At 38.5% G+C, this 21,276-nt stretch overlaps 1 protein-coding gene across 3 annotated transcripts in view; it reads left to right on the plus strand.

Annotated features, from left to right (window-relative positions):
- Positions 1-21,276, plus strand: part of LOC124555635 (spindle assembly abnormal protein 6 homolog) — a 275,888-nt gene that overhangs the window by 116,879 nt on the left and 137,733 nt on the right. For all 3 annotated transcript variants that reach the window (XM_047129612.1, XM_047129613.1, XM_047129614.1), the window contains one exon: positions 10,574-10,733. In XM_047129612.1, the coding sequence (XP_046985568.1) occupies positions 10,574-10,733 (160 nt within the window). The remainder of the gene's footprint in view (positions 1-10,573; positions 10,734-21,276) is intronic.

The following is a 21,276-nucleotide window of genomic DNA, read 5'->3' on the forward strand; positions in this document are numbered from 1 at the left end:
TTCCCATTTTTATCCCAGTGTTTTTTAGGTGTCCGTGTGGCTGAAAGTTATTACTGTTATGATTATTACGTTCCCTTCTTTCATGATTAGCATTCCTCCAATTTTGACTCCATCTGCTCTGTTGATAATTGTGATTTTTCGGATGTTGTCTACCAATTTTATCCATAATTATAATTTCTTCACACGTTATAAAAATTGATCCCTACTGTCATTGGATCGATGACTTCAGCAGTTTGGTCCCATAATACCTTACCCTACTGTCATTTGGCCTATACGCTAAAACCCTTTGAACTTTAACTGACAACCTTCTTTTTAGAGCACCTGTCTGTATTATTTCTTGAGATGGTTTGTTTAAAAAGCTAAATCTGATTTTTACAGACTTGTTTCATGCTACTATGTCTTTTCCTGTAATTAGCTCTATTCAAAAATTAACTTTCAATTTACAGAAAAATTTTGATTTGTCCCTGCCAAAGCTTCCCTTTTTAAGAAGTTTTTAAGAAATTTAATTTTCATCCTGTCATTCACATAAGTTATAAAATTTTCTTTACAGTGTTGTAAAAAGTCAACTGGATGTAAACTACACTCGCATGAAAAGATTTTTGCTGGAATATTACACTGAGGTGATAAATGTCATGGTATACCTCCTAATATCGTGTCAGACCTCCTTTTGCCTGGCGTAGTGTAGCAACTCGATGTGGCATGGACTTGAACAAGTTGTTGGAAGTCCCTTGCTGAAATACAGAGCCATGCTGCCTCTCTAACCAAACATAATTGCAAGAGTGTTGTCAGTGCAGGATTTTGTGTGCTAACTGCCCCGACCAGGCCACAGATTTCCAGTCATCTAGGGTCCAACTGGTATGGTCATGGTATCAGGGGAGGCACTGCGGGCAATGTCATGTTGGTAACAAAGGCACTTGCATTGGTCATCTGCTGCTGCCATAGCCCATTAATGCCAAATTTTGCCGCATGTCACCATAAGCTCTACGAATGCTTCAGTGACCACTGTATGGCACAGCAGTGGAACGTCGTGTGTTGCCAGGGAATGAGGATATTGGCTTGACCTCCTGGATCGTGAGGATGGTAATAAAAAATAAAAAAAATAAAAACACCTTCAATCTCAAGGTGTGCTGCATGCTCATGAGTTGCATGCCTGTTGAGATGGAACAGTGTTTAGTGAGCAAAGACTGGGGGCTCTGTCTAGATGGACTTTTATTTCCCTAGTTGCTCATGGGACTGAGATGAAACCCTTGAAGTTTTCTCTTCCTCCACTCAGTGGAATGGGTAGGCTGCTGGCAGGTTCCAACACCTAGTCTGACATGAGCAGTCTTCCAGATTTAGGAGTTACACAGAATTTGTCATTGAATTATCATAACAATTTGCTATTACTATTTCCAGTGAAAACATAGACTATACTAGTGACTGCCAGCACTATGGAAATGTGACTGTGGCATTGATACTACTTTTCCACACTCTGGTGCTCCCATACTCTCTAGGAACAAGTGAATTATGCATGATCGTTTGTCAGTTTGATCTACCTGCACTGAACAGATGGTGACTAACTCCTTGACAGAGTTGCAAAGATGTCCTACTGACATGAAAATATATGTATCTGATTTCACACAAGTAATTCTTCATTAGTTTGCACTTGTATCCACTTATCGATAATTTTGCATTTCACTGGATATGGATGGATTGTGAAACACCCCTAACAAGAATTTAAACTTACAACTGGAAACTGTATGTTAATATGCACCCTGGCTCAATCATAATAAACCTTAACTCAGAAGCATGAAAGAAGGATGGAATATTAATGTTGTACTACAGGTACAATGTGCTTTAGCTCTGTCAGAAATTCTTGTTCTGCTTGCTGTAATCCTACTAAAACTGCTTCCAGATTTTAAATGTGGGTATTAGCAGCCACCTGTGGTTTGTGAGGAAATGCCCAGTTGCATTGAGAAAAAGATTCCATTATCCAGGAGTTGATTATTAATTACATCCACTTCCCATATGCACAGGAATATTGTACCCATGTTAATATATTGAAATGTAATCTTTGAGACCACCTAGGAGAAAGGAATTACCATGGAACTCCTCCCTTCTTAGGCAATAAGAATACCTCAAAGAAAACTGCTGTAGCAAACTAAAAGAAAATATTAATCTAGGTAACCCAACACAAAATTAAACTCAGTACACTGCTATTTTATCATTTATCCCTAGATCTAAGCTCATAAAATACACTCTGTTACTCATGTTTGACATGGTAATTTCTTTTTTTTTTTTGTGGTAATGGTGCAGAAATTTTGGCCAACACATCAACTGTACCCCTAAAAAGTTTAACTTAACTAACATGTAGGACTGATGTTTTTGTTGACAATTGAAACTTGATATTGATTGGTGAAATCATCTCCAGTTCCTGATATGGTCCCTGAAACTTCGTCAAAAACTACTTGGTTTTACCCTTTGGTGTTTACTCATTTGATAGTAGAGACCATGGTCCTATTCTGCAAGGAGACAATTTACTCATACCCTGCCCAATCCACTCTTGACACTCCAATGCCTTTGTGTTTGTGTGTTTCACTCATTGCCAATTTTCTTTTTACATTTTTTCAAACTGCTTCACATGTTTGCCCTGCTTTCCTATCTTTGGCTGCATTAAATCAAAAGTGATGGCATCTTTTGCCCATACACCAGTTCTCACAGTGAAAGACCTGTTCCTCTATGGATTTTTGAGTTACACATGCTCTCTACTTAGTCTAAATAGACATCCCATTCTAAATGTTGATTGTTTATGTAGTTACTTAACATCTTAGCTGTGGTGTGGTATATTTGTTCTGAATGACAATTAGCTTGCAGATGGAATGGTCTAGTCCACCGTTTCTTTATTCTAAAGGCATGACATAATTGTTTCATCAGATCAGACATAAAACTTGTTTCTTGATTTGTGACTTTAGTTTCTGGTACACCAAATTTAAGTAACCAATTGTTAACCATGGCTTGAGCTGCAGTGCTCACCTTCTGATCTGGTATTGTTATCATTACAAGGTATCTTGAGAAATGGTCGCTCATCATCAGTACATGTTTATTACCCACGATCTGTCCATTGAGCACAAGGAATGCAGTTTTTTACATATTTCTCCACATCACCACGTCGTGGTCTCCACCAAAAACAACGTGTGACTTTTCTATCAGTAGCTCTCATACCTTCATGTCCTGATAGTACATGGTCACGTGCTTGTCGTTACACTTCAGTTTGAAGTGCTACAGGAACGACAATGCATGGAGTGCATTTAGTTGACTTCCAGAGTATACTTTCTTGCTTAAGAAATTGTGTTTATCTACTGTATACTGGGCAATCTGTATTCACTGCTTCTGCCTTTTTAAAATCTACTAGATTAAATTCTGATATGTGCAACACTGCAATTTTCCTACTGAGCGTGTTCTAATTTGTATGCTTGACACCAGGCTTGTGAGCTGCACTCATATTCAGAAAAAAAAACACCTTGAACGACTAGAGGTAGGACATTCACATTCAGAGGACATGTACGTTAGTACATTCTGCAGAAATTATTGGCATATGAACCAAGTCGGCCCACTGATTCAAGTTCAAGAGCAATATTGTGGCGCTACACCAACTATCGGTAAAATGTGCATGCAGCTCTCATTGTTGTTATAAATGGAAGGTAACACATCAGTGTCAGATGAGCGGATGTGCAGGATGCCTCACAGACATATGCGTGAACCATACCATCATATCAGCAAGTTTGAAAGGGGGCACATTATCAGCGTGAGAGAACATGATGCATCTATCTGGGAAATTGCTGCTTGTGTGGGACAAAGTGTTTCGGCAGTGCAACTGGTGTGTGCAGAATGGTGGTTCATGGAAGGTTGTAGAGCAAGACAAGATGCGTCAGGACGCACCACCCAGAAACCCCCCCCCCCCCCCCCCTTGCCCCTAGAAGATCGACATGTAATACATTATACACTATCGGGAGTGACAGCCAGTGACCGTTTATTATGGCATAGGTTACGTGCACATCATCAACTTCTCTGTCTGCCTTTGACGAGTGTGCAAAAACATGCTAGACGGTAATGGTGTAAGGAACGATGTCACTGGGGCTAGGAATGGTACCAGATGTTTTCAGATGGATCCAGGTTCTGTTTGTTAGAAAATGATGGGAGCGGCATCACAGTGACTGCATTCGCACAATACGTACGGCACCAACTTGCCATATGGTGTGGGGTGCTGTTGAGTACAACCACAAATCACCGTCAGTGAGTGACCAGGGTACTGTGACCTACATGAATGACATCTTGTGACCCATAGCCACAATCTTTCTGCACTACACCATAGACATCATTTTCCAGCAAGACGATGCATGAGCACATGTTGCTGGACAAACACGTGCCTTCTTGGTGTCACTCGATGTCAACCTTTTGCCCTGGCCTGCCAGATAATGAGACTTGTGACCATTCGAAAATGTGTGGGATATGGTGAAACGATGGCTGCAGTGCTGTCACCCAGTGCCAACCACCACAGATAAACTTTGGAATTAGGTGAATGCAGCATGGATGGCTATACCACAGGACACCGTTCGTGCCTTATGAGCTTTGATGCCATCACATGTGGAATAAGTTATCAGGGCCTGTGGTGGTCTCTGTGCCTATTAGGCTATAGGACACTTGCTGAACGGAGGTGATTGAAATGCTAATCATTTCTGCAGAACGTACTAATGTATGTCTCCTGTGAATATGAACAGCCTATCTCTAATCATTCAAGGTGTTCTGTTTTTTCTGAACATGAGTGTACTTCACATTGAAACTCGCTCAATTTCAGTGCCCATCTTGTTAATCAACTTGAAGGTTCTTTTAGTCCTGATAACCACTTCAAGGATGCATGATCTGCGACTACTGTAATTTTATGGCCTTGGAGATAGCAGCTAAATATGAAATACTGTGTATCAAACTACCATTTCTTTTTATGGAATAATTGCACTCTGCCTTATTCAGCTGGTGAGACACACAAGGTACCAGATGTTCTTGTCCATTCACAGCCTGACTTAAAATGATGCCCAAAACTGTATTGTTTGCATGTAAAATCAGGAAAAATTAATACATGATCTGAAGTCAGTATCTCTTTCAGATTTTGAAACATTGCTTGGCATTATGATGTCCACTGTCCCTTTTTTTCCAGTAATCTAGTCAAAGGTTGTGCAGTTTCCACAAAGCCTTTGACGAATTTTTGTGGTAATCTGCAAATCCGAGAAATGATTGCAATTGCTTGATTGCTTGTGGTACAGAAAAATCATGTTCAGCTGAAGTGAGATGAGAATCCCTCTTGGTTAATAATATGCCCCAGATACGTAACTTGTGGCTGGGCAAAATGACATTTATCAGTACTTAGTATAAGACGAGCTGTTTTCAATCTATCAGATACTTCACTTAGGCATTCTGTGTATTCATCTGGACCTTTGGAAAAAACAATGATGTCATCCAAATAGACCATGCATTTTTTCAATTTTAAACCTTGAAGGACTCCATCTAACAAATGCTGTAATGTTGCAAGTATGGTTTTTTTTTAACCCAAAAGGCATTTGCGGTACTGATAGTGACCAGATGATACTGTAAAAGCTGTTTATGGCCTATCTTCTGGAAACCCTTCAATTTGTCAATAACCACTCCTTAAATATGATGTGGGAAAGAATTTACACTGTCCCAGATTAACCAAAGTTTCAGTTATATACGTAATTTGATATGCGTCAGTTTCTTTACATTCGTTTAAACATCTATTATCGCAACATGATCAATATTTTCTTGTTCTATCCAATGACTTTTTTTGGCACAATTCCTATACCTGCAGACCAAGGTCTATGGCTGTGGTCTATTATGCCTTCTGGAAGCTGTTGATCTACAACTGTTCTGCTAATGGCTGGAGATGTTTTAGTAACCTGTATTGTTAATGGTGCACTGGTCACATGGCTACCTGCTGGAATATGATGCTATTTTATGGATGTGACTGGTAAAGCACCTTCTGAATTAAATCTCTTCTGAACTAATAATGACTCAATGACTGAACAATCATTACCATTTAAGTGACTAACCTTGTTACATAGTGCAGACATGCTGACTGTTTGCTTGGGATTGTACTGTACATCTGACCAATCGATGTCTTCTTCATCGATTACCTGTAGTGTAGCTGCTACCAATCGCTTCAGAAGACTTGCTTCATTCGTTTCGAAAGTATCCAGGCTTACTGGCACCATAACTGGGCCATTTATTTCTCTAGCGTGTTCTGTACTACTTCTTTCAAAATAGTGCTGTTCATCCAATGTGTCATTACTTGACAGAGGTTCTATTAAATGCAATGCTTGTCATGGAACATAGATATGTCACAACCCAAACTAGCTTTCCTGCGCCTGCTGGTACTCTGTCATGTGAAACAGCTTTTAATGTACCTGGGCACACTTTAGTTGCTACCTCTTTAGCAGCAAGTGTACCTTCTGACACAGAAACATGTGCAACTGTTGCACCTATCTGAAACAAATTCCCATTGAGTTTGACTATCTGTTGCCCAAGATCAGTTTTAGCATGATGCCTAACAAGAAAGTCTAATCAGAGTATTGCAGAAAATCCTTGCCCCACAGTTGGCAACATTTCCATTTGCTCCTGAAACCCTGTGTTTCCTGCATTAAACTTGATTTGTGTTGTCCTCACTGAATCTATTTTGTTATCTCTTATTACGGATAATCTTTATCTCGTCGTTTTCAGTCTCCTCTTGTCCATGAGGTCCATACTTGCAACTGATACATGTGCCCCAGTATGTGCTAAAAACTCACAACACTTATTATTCATCCAAGCTATCAAGTAACAATATGCCTCTGCATACGTTTTTGCAGTACTGTGATTTATTGGGAAAGCGTCCCAAAGGAAGGAACATTCTCATTGTCGTTTAACTGTTTCTTTTTCGCATTGTGCTTGTCCTCTTTCCTAGATTTAAAATCCCGAGCCTTATGCCTATACCATTTGCAATTATTACATCATGGTTGGTGACACCGTGCCTTTGAATGGTCCTGCTGATCACAACAGTAACATTCTTTACTAGATCTAAATATTTTCTGTTCAGTGCATGTCCTAGTTGCACTATCTTCTTCCTGTAAATGTGTAGTGATGCAAAGTGCCGTGGCTAAATCCTTAGGTTTTTCCATTCATACTCATGAAAAATCAAGGTGGATACCTCGGGGAAACATGTCCAATGCTCTATTTTCTGCTTCTTTAAGCAAGACTATCCGCATCTGACTTGTGCATCAGCTCATAAGTCTGTGCATTAATCCTGCATTTTCGGTCAGAAAATCAGTCCACTGTTTCATTCACCTTTTGTGCTAAACTATTGAGTTTCTCCTTAAAAAATATGTACTGTACTGTACTGTTCTGTTTTCTACCCCTCTGATGCAAATCCTCTGCTAACTCGCAGAATGTGAATACTGTACTATGCACTTCATGTTAAGAGATGTAGATTTTCGCTTTACCTGTGAGATGTAACTTCGCTCTTTGCAAGCATGTTTCATCTGACTATCTACTTAATGTGACCATGACTAAGATGTTGTCTGTAAACACAGTAACATCCTTAGTAGTTTTCCGGGAGAAGGAAGTTATTAGATTTGTGGCTGAAGGATCAGTGAATGATGAAGGAGCACTTATTACTGTTTTGTTTCCACAGAAACATCATTGGCACCGTTGTTCTGCAAATACTGATTGCACTTGTGTTAACTGTTCATTAAGTGTTTTCTGCTGTTCGTTATTCTCCAGTTTGGAAACTTGCTTCATAAGAGTGTCTATTGTCTCATTAGTACTAGCTGCCCACATTTGTGGAGTAGATGGTGGTGACGAAGACGTGTGTGTTTTTATTCACATGCTGTTTTGGGTAGTTATCGATCTCTGTGTCACTGTCCATGTTGTCCCCCTCAGGTGTACTGCGATGTTGGATGCCATATACTCATTGTACTCATTAACTCTGTTGTGCTGACATCAGTACTGGATGGTGGACTCAATCGGTAGTGGCTACAGTTCACTGATTATCTCATTGGGCAGCAAGTTAAAGATTAACACCAGGACAATCTCGCATACAAGATGTTACCACACCATAATCAGAGAATTGAGTGTGAATGACACGAACACCTTTGATCCAGAGGATTGAGTGTGAATGACATGAACACCTCTGATCATACTGATTGAGTGCCAAAAGCTACTGGGGTGGAGTGTTTACGTCACCAAGGAGAGGTTTTGCTCTAGGATGTCTTTTGTAATGGCTAAATTGATTGTGCTCTTCCCGAGTTGTTAGTGGTCTTCAGTTCCACTTCATTTACTTAATGAAATCATTAGAGAGTCTTTATTGTTTAGTCAAATTCTCACTGGTAGTTGTTGCATCTTACCTAGTGTCTCTTGTGTAATGTTACGGGAGTAACGGAGGCGGTTCTGTCTGCACTCTTCTAACAGTTTTCTGCTGAATTTCTTGCAGTTTCTCTTAAGAGTGGCATGGTGGCTGTTTTGCCTGACCCAGTAATTTTGTTGAAATGTTTACACTTCTCAGCTTGAGACACTTCTATGTAGTTGAGTAATGCCAGCTGTTTGGAACTTAGGAAAATTTTTGCTCTCACATTTCCTTACTAATTTTGTCACATACCAATACATATGATGTTAATGCACCAACTGACACATCCACCTTCTAATGTGCACCACGTCTCAGAATATGAAAAATAATCAAACATTCAAAATGTCTTTCCAAACCTCATTTTACACGTTGATCAGGTTTGGGTGAAAATTACTCCTCAGTGTACTGAACAATTGGAGAACAGATGTGTGTGAAAAGAATTTTTATGTTATATCCAATCACAAAATAGAAAAAAAATTAGTTTTACGTATCTTGTTTTGTCGAAGATGTAAAAATTTTCTTGTCGTTGTGGGCACAATAGTCTAAAGGTTCTTGAGATTCCTAATGGATGCAGAAAGGTATTTGATTCTGTAACTGTTGTATTTCTTAATACCAGTAATAATAAGTTGCAGGTGTTGAAGTTCACAAATTCCACATTTCATACTTTAAAGTAATTATCCTTCAAATTATTTAATTACAGACACAGTGCAGTGAGTATGTGTTACAAAACCAACATTCTCATTGTATTTCTGCCCTGTCAACCTTACACAACACCTCATCTCCCAACCATGTGACAATAACAAAGATTATATACATATCAGAGTGATTCTCTTACGTAACAAATGACTTACTTGTGGATGGTAATTTGTTTGAGTTTGATTTGAAAGTTTTTAATTAATAATTTTAGTCCCAATCAGTCAAAATGGACTTAACAGTCAATAATTAAATTTCGAAATAATTACATCTTGGGTTGTCGGGTGTTCTGCCAGATATCAGCATCGTACTTGCACGATATTTCGGTCACATAGCTCGTGACCTTCATCAGGTTCGACCTGAGACTGCTCCTCGAGTGGACCTGGTCCAATATTTATGCCTATGGCCTTCCCCCTCCACCAACGGCTGCAGGCGCTTCCTCTGTGGTCCGCGCCCATTCCCTGCGACCTGCTGGAGCGTTGCTGCTCCGTTTTCCGTCCGCTGCGGTTCAAAATAATTACCATATATAAAAAGATAATCAAATTCTGCTGAAAAATAACCAACTCATTTTCGTTCATGCCAGATACATATTTGTACACATACTTTCGATATAAGTACACAAAAACATTTAATAAATATTTTTAAAACTATACAAAATGCAAGATCTCATTCTATGGGATTATGTCATGAATTTGTTGCGTATATTGAATGCACCACTACATGACAGAAGAAGGGCAATTGATCAGTTCCATTGCAACATACATGCATCATTGTTTTTGTTTGGCAGTCAAGATATGTGGGATAAACTTTGCACACACTTTTCTCTTCTTCAAAGCATTCTGGGGAATATCTTGAACACTTTATTTAGATATATTGCTCCATTAAGATTTGTGACACATTCACGTTGATACAGTGTGGCCACACATTCACTACTTAACACTACTTGCTCACAACTGATTGTGAAATGTATATCTGTTGTTTACAGTCGTTAGTTCAAGCCACCACTGTGGTTAATGTGCTGATATTGCTTTTACACCAGAAATGTCAGTTGTGGAACTTCTTGGACAGACTGTGCATGCTTCTATTACTGAGGTGATTTGGTGAGAATATCTTTTACAGATAGTTCACAAGCAAGACTTTTAGGGATAGCTGGTGTTTGTAGTTTTTTTTCAGTGTCCATTATAAACAAAATTGTTTATCTCAACTTCACACTTGCAGATGTTTAGGTTTAGCACAGTACGAGCATATAAAATTTAATGTGACCCATCGTCAGAGTACCATTTAAACCTTCACTTTTTCTGTTTTATGATTAAAACAAGATTTCATTAATGGACAACAAGAGTCCCATAAATTAGTTATTGTTCATAAAGAATTTTGGTGAAATACCTTTTCACTCTGGAAACAGATTCATAAATACTCATAATATTAGACTATGATATTTTATTTGCTTTTTAGGTCTCTACGGAAATCTCTGGAAGAGCGTGAAAGTGAGGTGTCTGAACTGAAAAGAGTAAATTCTCAGTTAGTAAATGATATTGATACAGTGAAAGGACATATGGAGCGCAAGGAAACAGAATTACGAAAGATTGCCCTTAACTACAAGGAAGTACTCCAAGTAAGTATTTCACAGAATTCATTTCCAAATCTACAATTTTAAATACTATTTCAAAGATAGGATGCATGGAATAAGTTGCACTTATTAAGTTATGCTGATAAAGATGCAAATGTTTCAATGGACATTAATCACATAAAGAATGAAATTGAATATAATTTGGTGTAGAAGAGGTAGGCTGGTGCATTTTATGCGATGCAGTTGCCATTGAGTTGCCTTGGATGGTCATATATTGTGAGATATGTAATGAACCACACTCAAGGTACAAACTGTAAACTGTATAGTTGGTTTTTAATTGAAGGCACTCTGTCAGAGGTAACTAATTTTGACATGCATAGTGAGTATGTTTATTTACACCTGAAATAAAGATTTCAATCAGAATAAAACAAGCCTTATTGATATCAATGAAGGTAAAATAAATGTACTGTACAAAATGTTTCCCAGTCAAGGAAGATTATAAGTGTTATTAAGAAAAGTAGTGGTTATTTGAAACGTAGGAAGAGAATTCAATATGAAACACTGATGGTCATCCCAACCTGATAAATAAAAAAGAACTGTGACGCAAAGCAAATTTCTGTCTGTATGCCTTTGAAGTTATTTGCATAGGGTAGATATAATAAAAACATGATACCAGTGGAGCACTGTCAGATATTGTTTCTTTTTTATGTAAATTATTCATTAAATACGTATTTGAAGAGCACAGTTTATTGTGACCAGGATTTGACAAAAAATTGGGAATGACTTGAGGTATCAGCCGACTGGCCAGGGACTGACAATAGTGGACCACTGAGTACAGACAGAAGACAACAATGAGGAAAACGGACAGTGGAGATGGCGCTACAAAAAATAATTTCAGTGAGTAATCAAAGAGAGAAACCAAGAAGTAGTGAAACTGAAACCTAGGAACAATGGTGTGTTACGGCTGGTGATATGATTGCAAGGTGAATTCACCATCTAAAGCAGGGCCACAGTCTGACAGAACTTATAGGACTGCGAGCAACAGTTGGTCAGCGAAAGAGGCATGTGGCAGAATGAGATCAGTGCTGCAGCTGTGCCTAGAGGTTATGGTCAGAATCCTTGCTTTCCGGCATGCTTTCAAAGTTGCCAGGATGGCATGCCAAACTGGTAGTTCCGCTGTATATGAAACTGATTATTTTGTCAATGATTGTATTTTGCAACCTCCAAAATCACACTTGTTCCTGGCATACTTTCAACAGAGCAAAGCACGGTAAAATGTTGCGATTCAACAGGAGCAGCTCAGTTCAAACTTTTTGTCAGTTTCCTTATATCATTTCAGGTAATATAAAGATGGTAAGGCCAGTAATGCAATGACTGTTAACTCTTAGTCTGAGGAAATACTTTGTTTGTAGAAACTTCACCAGTAACTGTTTTTCAGGGTGAAAAAGGCACGAGAATACAAACTAGAAATTTTGTTCATGAATTTATTTTACTCATCCCAGTGGATCACCAAGATTAGTGGACTCGCGAATATTTTTAGAAGAGAAAAATATTATATTGTTGAGGTGCCCAGAAATAATCATCTTCCTGGTGAAATAAACAGGCTAAGTGATCAAAGCATGTACCTATTAAATAATCGTTACGAGTGGTAACTTTATAATTTCCAACTGTACAAGCTATGTACCGAATTAATACTCTAGGACAAAAATGGAAGCATCCTTGACGGTTCTATAAAACCTACTTCAGACCTACTGCCTTCTTTGTGCACTTAAGTTGGTGGAAATGACTATCAGAAATTAATATTTATGTTAGACTGTTAAATTTTAAAATCACAATATATTTAAGGGGGAAGCTGGCAGTAAATAGGTATGTTTTTATATGAATTTGTATTTGAAATAAAAACACTGTTAAAATAAAGTGTCATATGTACTGTTGTCAGAACAATAAAAATTTACTCATAGGCCTAAGTAGTGTTGAAGAATGCAAATTCATGCAAAGAAAGAGAATTCATCTTTTAATTGTCTTGAAGCAATGAATTTTTAATAAGGAAACCAGGAAGGGGTAACACTAGTGAGAAGTCAAGGGAAAACAGAGTGAGCTGAAGGGTGTGGGATAAGAATACTCTTTAGATTTGAGCATTAATGCATTACTGAACTTCCAATTTTTCCCCTAATCAATATGACCACTGCAGTCCACATTACATAGCACATTACATGGCATTGGCCCAAGATCATATGCTTCAGGACAGTCAACAATGTTTTCATATAAATTGCTGCAGGAGGAGTATGAAACTGGATGGACGCTTAAGTTCCAGATTTCACTAAAGCTAAGATGAAACATTTACATTTGTTATTTAGTAACATTTTAAAAGTGTGATGTGTTTTGGCCCAGCTTTATCAAAATCAATCATGAGATTGTGTGAAAATTGCACAAACTACATGAGAATAGGGAATCTGACGTGTACTAAAGTCACTAAGAGGAATCCACCAAATCTGTAGCCTTGGTCCCCTGCTTTTTGTAATATACCTGGGTAATGTAGGCATGTAATACCAAAGCTATAAAGCTAACTATCAGAAATATCAGATGAAACTTTGTTCAGTTGACCAGCTCACCTATCACAGACTACCTTGTGATAGTAGCTGCTATTGAAGAAAAATTGTAAAATGGCATTGTCTTAATGGAAAAATTTGAGGAGAAAGGAAAGTGGAAATACACTGATTATTAAAAAATGGGGTAAAGGCATAACAACACAGTTGTAGGACAGTTGCTAAAGGTTTATATTTAAGTATTTGGGCTCTATCATCAGTGCAGTTAGGAAGATGGAAGATTAAAGTAGAGTGAAAGTTAGGGTAGCAGGCCATGTTTGGTGGCTCATACGTGACATTTTTAATTTTTTATAAATTTTCTAGGTCTACCCTCCAATTTGGTTTCATTCAAGTAAAAATGAGCTGTGTAAAATTTGGGCTCAGTAAGATAATGCAAAATATTATATCTGCAGGAAAAATCCATTCATTAATGAAAATAGACTGTTTTCGTTTTGATTTGCTTTAATTGAATATATTCTCATTTCACCAGTGCCATTGGTAGTGATGCCAAGACAGGTAGAGGGCATAGAGAGCAAGCAATTCCCTTTTTGTGACCGAATGCAGAGCACACTAATAGTCACCATTTCTGCAGGGGTAGCTGTTGTAGCAGTGGTAACAATGGCTTCAGTTCATTTGCAGCAGGCTTTTTTTCCCGGTGTTACTCCCATGAAATAAGTGGAAGCAAACTGCCAACTGTTATACAGCATTAAAGATTTTCTTTTGCAATTTTTGTGTGTGAAAATGCCACACTAGCTGTGTAGGAAGTGATGATTTAGTGGAAAAAAGCACGAATTAAAAAAAGCTGAGAAACTGTACCAAAATTACACACAATTATAAAAAGACATGTTGTTAAAAAACTTGATACTTTTGTCATAGCACTTCCTGATGCTTTAAATGTCATTACTATTGAAGGAGATAAACAGTTTTTGACCAACCAATGGCTGAAAGAATGGCCAGGATTTATGCATGGAATAGATTACCGGCTACTTGAGAAACAGAGAAAAGCATCTGAGTGGGCAGAGGTAACTGGAAATAGGTGAGAGTGAAAAGGATGTGAAATTCAGGAATTCACAAGTTATTTATGATATTGAAAGTAAAATTCCAGTACTCATTTGGCGCAGAAAATGTTACTCATATTTCAGAAATTTAACTTGCTGTCATTCATATATTTTCTGTCATTTTTTTCTCACTAACTTGTCAAAATGATTATGGCAAGTTCACGTAGTGTTGAATCAAAGTTACTTCATTTCAAGGAACGTTGATTTAGAACGCACTCAAAATTTCCATCGCCGGTTGCAAAAAAGAGCAGAGGACACCAAGCAGGAATGACTCCCAAGCTTGCAGTTGTATTTGGTAAATTTAGGATCAGTGATAAGGAAGCAGTTCACATCCTGATGGCTGCAATCAAGGTACTATGTAAGCATATGAAGATTTTGCAGTCTATGGGAGCTCTATTCACAAGACCCAGAAAAACTCTACAAGTAAAAGCCTACCGAAATCAAGAACTATTTTAAAGATAAGAAACTGCAAGCTGCTACTGTCCCTTGGGGTTGTATATTGCTATTAGCATTACCAGGTAACAATGTAGATGAACGTCTTTCTGTGATTGTTTCAAATTGTAGTACTGAGGAACTTCTTTTGGAGCTAGCATTGTAGTGTGTGACTGGAAGAGAACAGGCTAGAGCTGCGAATGAAACCCTCACTAAATGGGGTCCTCAGAGCAGTGTTAAAGTGTGTTCAACATTACAATGTAGGATAAGGAAACTTTTAGGGAGGGGGAGGGGAGAGAGAGGGGGGTGTGTGTGTGTGTGTGTGTGTGTGTGTGTGTGTGTGTTTTCTTATAAGATGACCTCTATTTATCCGGCAGGCATCACACATATGAAATTATTCTCAAAGTTGTCTTAGAGGGAAATACGGAATATAGAAGGTAAGAACAATATAATAACCTTTATAAAACATCAAAACATACATTAATAATTTCGAAACTGGAATTCAGTTCAGAAAAGTCTAGGAACACTTGGATCTAGGCAGTGTTTCTTGAATTATCGATTTTGTTCGAGACGCTTCGGGAGAACAGCATCCTAGAAAGGATTCAAGAGAGTTTTTAAATAACTGTGATCTTTATAGGTGAACTGTGATTTCATAGAGTATGGCTCTATGGATCAAAAGTGAAGTGGCAGTCTATAGATCCAAAGGTATCAGGTTTGATCCCTGGTTAGTTCTAGGATTTTTATCTGCCATTGTTCATTTCTTTTACCTCTGACAGTGTTAAGTGTTTGTTAATGTGAAAAATGCCTAGTTACACCACAGTTCAGAATCCACATTATATTGTAAATCCCCTTATAACTGTCTAGGTCAAACAGTTCAAAGATCGGAGGAAGGCAATGACATACCTTTTCCAACGGGACCATGCCTAGGAAAGCATCAGGGTGTTGAAAATGATCTTCAGATTGATGACACCTTCACTTACTTACTTAGTAACTACTTACTTACAGTATCTTTCTGTGGTCCAGGAATCTGATGCCACATGTGGTGGATGGTGAAAGTCATAATTGCTTGAAAATTTTTGTGTTCCATGATGCATTATCACCACCAGAACAAGACAGTGCAATTTGTTTTGGCCGTGTTTTTGTTGAATCATGGTTCTCAGCCCTTGTTGGTTCTCAGCCCATTTTGCAGCATAAGTTCTGTAAATGTTTTTCAGCCTTCTTCCAAAGCTTTATAAACATGCTTGTATTTGATATTGTGTGTGTGTTTTTACACAAACTGAAAACTCGTTTATCATCCCTGTCTCCTGAATATGCCGTCTTTGCATTCTCTGATCCTAATTTGTCTCCTGATCCAAAAATGAAAATGGGCAATGCATTGAATCATGAGACAGAAGCACCACATGAAAATATCAAAGTGCTCAAACTCCACAAATCATTAATAATGGGAGTGAACAATTTTTTATAATAAAACAAGGCTATTTGTTACTACATTTGCCTTGAGCAACAGAACCTTCACAGTGGAATGACAATGGAGAATCCCTTTAAACTTTATCGCCAGTCAATAAACTGAAAGTTTTACATGATACATCAGAAAAAGGCCTTATGCTCATCGAGGACTGCGATACACTATTTACAAAAAATGCAAAACAAGTGTAAATGTGTTTCAGGTTGTATCCGAGTATTGCTGTAAGTTTTCAGGGCATAAAAAAAGACTTCACCAAAGAACAAGGATTTGTAAAAGAAATTTTCACTTTCTCATCTTATTTGCTTCACAAACAGTGCACATAGCAGTTTTATAATCAGTTATTAAAGTTAATAGAACAAATTTAATAATTAAGCAATTGGTTACTCATCTCCTTCAGTGTAATTTTGTATTCTTCCTCAAATGTGAATGCCTAGGGGCGTGGCTTCACCTTTTCCTGCAAAGCGCACAGTCTAATTTTTTGTGCAATGGAATCAAACTGTGGGGTAGAACAAAGAAAAGGTCAAACTTGAAAAATAAGAGCCACCCTAAGACTGTGTATTTAATGTAGTCAGCTGGAACATACAGGACAAAGTTAGTGGATCATGACCTATGGTGGTGAATTTTGGATATTGACTAAGTGAGCAAGCAAGTCAGATCCGAGCAACAGAGATGAGATACTTCCAGAAAATAGAAAACAAACTTAGGAGGGCCAGTATCCAAAACACACAAATTTTGAAACATTTAAATCCAAAACCCCCAGGAGAAGACCAACCAAGAGCAAGAGCTGAAGTGATTTGGACATAAGCAACATATGTCGAAGGTTCACAAGGTAAGCTTAAATGAAGGAGCTAATGGTAGCTGGCAAGATAAGATGAAGACCGCTAAGAGTACATGGTAGATTGGAACAGAAGAACCACTGCCGGAGAGAAGACTGTCTCTGACATAGACAGTAACCATAACTGCAGACGGGAAGAGATGGAGGTTGCTTGTATCCTATATATGGTGAGGTAGATGAGAAATGGAATAAGTAAGTAAGTAAGTAAATAAGTAATATAGTTCAACAAAAATTATCAATTTTTGAAAACCTAATGTAACTGGATGGACAAAAGAAATACACTCACAAAGTGGTGGCAGGAGAACACACATATAAAATAGGTATTATGTATGCAAACATTTGGAGCCAGTGGCTCCTCCTGGCAGAAGGGTTGAAGGGGAAGGAAGAGGAGTGAAGGAAACAGACTGGTTGAAGTATAGGAAAAGGGGTAGAGTTTGGAAAAGTTATCCAAAGCCCCAGGTCAAAGGAGACTTACCGGATGGGATGAGAAGGAAAGACTGATTGTTGGGGCTGCACCAGGTATGATTTGAATGTATTAATCAGCTACTTTGACTAGACCGTGACATCCTAAAATCATGCCCCAAATGAGGTCCATCCTGTCTGAAATTTTGCTCACCACACCTAGAATAGCTTTTTGTCGTCTCCCAATCTTTGCAGTATCATTGTTAGACCCTGTGCTCCTTCTGCACCCATCTCCCTGCCCTATGTCTCCTCCTCCTGGACTGTCTATGCTGCAAGACTTGTCCTGTGCATCCTTCTACCACTACCTATACCAGCCCTGCAACCGGAAATACATATGCTATCAAAGTGAGAGTCACCTGTGAAACAGCTGCAGGGTGTATACGACCCGGGACAACCGGGAAATCCGGGAATTTTTTCATCCGGGAGAAAACCGGGAAAAACCCGGGAATTTTTCATTGTTTTAGCTTTCCGTTAAATTTTTGTAATTTTGACTGCAGAATAGATTCTCTAGCAAAGAATGTTGTTATATCCTGCTACTGGAGGATGATACTGTAACAATAAAATATAAGCGAGAGGGAAAAAAATAAAACTTTAGTGGCAAAGGAAATGTGCAATTTACAACAACAAAAAACCGTGCACGCACAAGCGTCTGCAAATAGCAAAAATATGTCAAATGCCGTAGGGCGCAGACTGTAATTCTTCGTAACAATAAACTGCTTGCTATGAGCATGACGTCACAACTGTTCACATTAGGTTCGTTTGACCAATTGCCAGCGGTCTGTTGCGCATGCGCATTTGACTCGCGTATTAGGCAGTACCTTCTCCCGCTACTTGAAGCTGTTAGCTGTATCGGTAGTAGCAGCAAGCAGCCAGATGCAAACGAAAAAAATTTTTCTCGCGCGCCCTAGCTGCCAGATTCACGCTTGCAAAGAGTTATCTGAGTTGTAATGGGGAGGAGGTTAACCTCCACGTTAGCCGTGTTAACGTTAAGTGATTTCGCTGCTTCTCTTCGTGTACAGCTCCCATGTCAAATGAAAACAAAACGAATTTCTGTGGCCGGGAGCTATCAAGCGAATTAAAATAGATTCACATAATTACGGAGGGCAAAAGTATATTATTAATTTCAGTTTTCTGATTTTATTTTGTTTCCATGTTAGTAGCAGTCAAGCATTTGCAGAACAGTGAAGTTATTTTTGCAAGTTTACTAAAGAAATTTGGCTTTATTCATCTTTCCGCCGAGGCAATCATTTTATTTGAAACGAAGTGTTTCATTCTACAGTATCGGCTTGGTGAAACTGGAAAAAGCCAATTTGCACTTCAAGCCGAATTACGCATTTTAGTATGTTTACGAAATTCCGATGCTCTTTGGAGTATCCTTTGATGCACTGTTTCTTTTATGGTGTAATGTAAGCTCTCTTAGTGCTTTATACACACGAACATACGGGCTTCCTACACCACTGCAGTTGCACACGCACAATAATGCTTGTTTTCTGGCGCTCTCTGGCAACTGGTAAATCGAACCTATTTCTAACAGTCTCCGGATAGTATTACGAACGGTAGTTAGAAAAGCGTTACTTTCAAAGTAAATTTCTTTTTACGCAAGATGAATTGTGTTACGTGTGAGAAAGTGGGATGGATATCTAAATCACAGAGCGTTCGAAACTGAACAGTTTGAGGATCAGCCACTTACAAGAATTTGGAGCCGAGACATTTATGTCATAATTTTAAATTTTTCTAGCACATTTGTGTGATGTGTCTTAAAGTATAACACACGCAAAAAAAGATCAATATTACATGTGAAAGCTTAGGTTCTGTTGTAGCGTGTTAATCTTAGTGACTAACGTATGTGAAAGCTTAGCTTTTCTTGTAGATATACGGTACTGTGTACTAGACTTGGCCACTGTTTCTATGTTTCGATACAGTGTATCGATACGTGGAACTGTTTCAGTGTTTCGGAACGGCTGTGGTTCACTGTTTCGAAACTGGTGTTTCATTCCGCTCTGTGTCGGACGAGATTCGGGCTCGGCACAGGTACTGAAACACAACATGCCACTTCATAAAACACTTTCAAGAGTGTCGAAATATTTTTGACAAGCAATAGCATGAAGCTTAAGATATCCGAAAATAAAGCTTCGTTTCTAGCTGACTGTCCTGTTTCGAAATGGCGTAACATCTGCTTTATAAACACTAACGAAACAATAAAACAACGCATACTATTCACATTCAAAATAACAAATATGTGAAAATCATTCAGTTAAATTACACTTTTTTTATATAACATACGCTTCTCTGTTCATGTACAGTAATCATATTAAGAAACGCAAGTAAGCCTACAACAATTTGAATAAAAAAATGCGTAGAGTGACAGTTAATAGACATATACATAAATTTGATGTAGGTATAATTGCAAGCAATCTGTTTGACATATCACTGATAGTGTAATGGTGCACGGGAAGGGCTGGGAAGCATGGTGAATTTATAGTAGCGGTTCGAAACACCTTGAAAGACAAAAATTTTTCTGTTATATTTTCTTATTTATTCGAATTATTTGGCGTTATTTATGAGTCTATTATCCACAATGATTCCCTTTGTGCGCATGGAAATTAGCATACTAACGGAATGTGTCCGCAGCTCGTGGTCGTGCAGTAGCGTTCTCGCTTCCCACGCCCGGGTTCGATTCCCGGCGGGGTCAGGGATTTTCTCTGCCTCGTGATGACTGGGTGTTATGTGATGTCCTTAGGTTAGTTCTAGGGGACTGATGACCATATCCGTTGTTTCTGCAGTTTGCTCCCACCTCCAGTTCCGTTCGTTGTGGTTCTTCTGTCTTCAGCTATGGCTGTCCTCAGCCAATTGAAAAGTATGAAAGTCACACGACACGAAAGCAGCGCATTTGCTGCAGGAAATACGAAACTGCCATGACGCCTAAGTGATACAGTAGACATTCAAGATGATAAAATGTGTAGGTTTATTAGATTACAAAACACAAACTGTTTCACTGTTTCGAAACAGCGCATCGAAGCACTTCATTGTACTGTTTCATTTGTTTCGAAACAGCTACGTGTTTAAGTTTGCCCATCTCTACCGTGTACATTAATGTAAACCGTTAACTTTTCCTCTTGCGTGATCGCGCCATGTAACCAGTGATCTTGCTATTGGCTGACTATAACACATGTCATATGCTCTGAATAGCTGCTGTCATCGGCTGACGAGATCTCGTGGCTTGAGATATGACTCGCTTACAAAAGAACATCGCAACCCCGGTTTCAGCGCTCCGGAAACTAACACCCTGTGTTTGGTGCAATTCGCATTTGTACTTTCGTAATACGAAAATATGCAACGTATATTTTGCTGCAAATCAAAGGTCTTTCCAAAACTTCTCTCCTTTTTTTTTTTTTTTTTTTTTTATTAAAAGTCTCTCCAAAACTTCTTTGCCCCGTCTTTTTTTTTTTTCGGGAAGTTCTATGCGATTGTATAAAACGTTAACCATTCAAAGGATTGATAAGTTTTACAGTTCCGAGGGAAAATCTACGGAAAACCTGCTGTCACTTAGAACAGAAAAGTGTATTTTCGCCCGGGAAAAAGCATATTTTTTAAACGAGATATCCGGGAGAAATCCGGGAATAATCCGGGAATTTTTTTTCCTTGTCCCCGTATACACCCTGTAGCTGTTATGTAAACACTGTTCTGCCTTTTACATCGGTATGACTACCACCATCTTATCAGTTAGGATGAATGGGCATAGGCAGAGGGT

Source organism: Schistocerca americana, chromosome X, assembly GCF_021461395.2.
Source record: "Schistocerca americana isolate TAMUIC-IGC-003095 chromosome X, iqSchAmer2.1, whole genome shotgun sequence".
In the NCBI taxonomy this organism is placed as follows: Eukaryota; Metazoa; Arthropoda; class Insecta; order Orthoptera; family Acrididae; genus Schistocerca; species Schistocerca americana.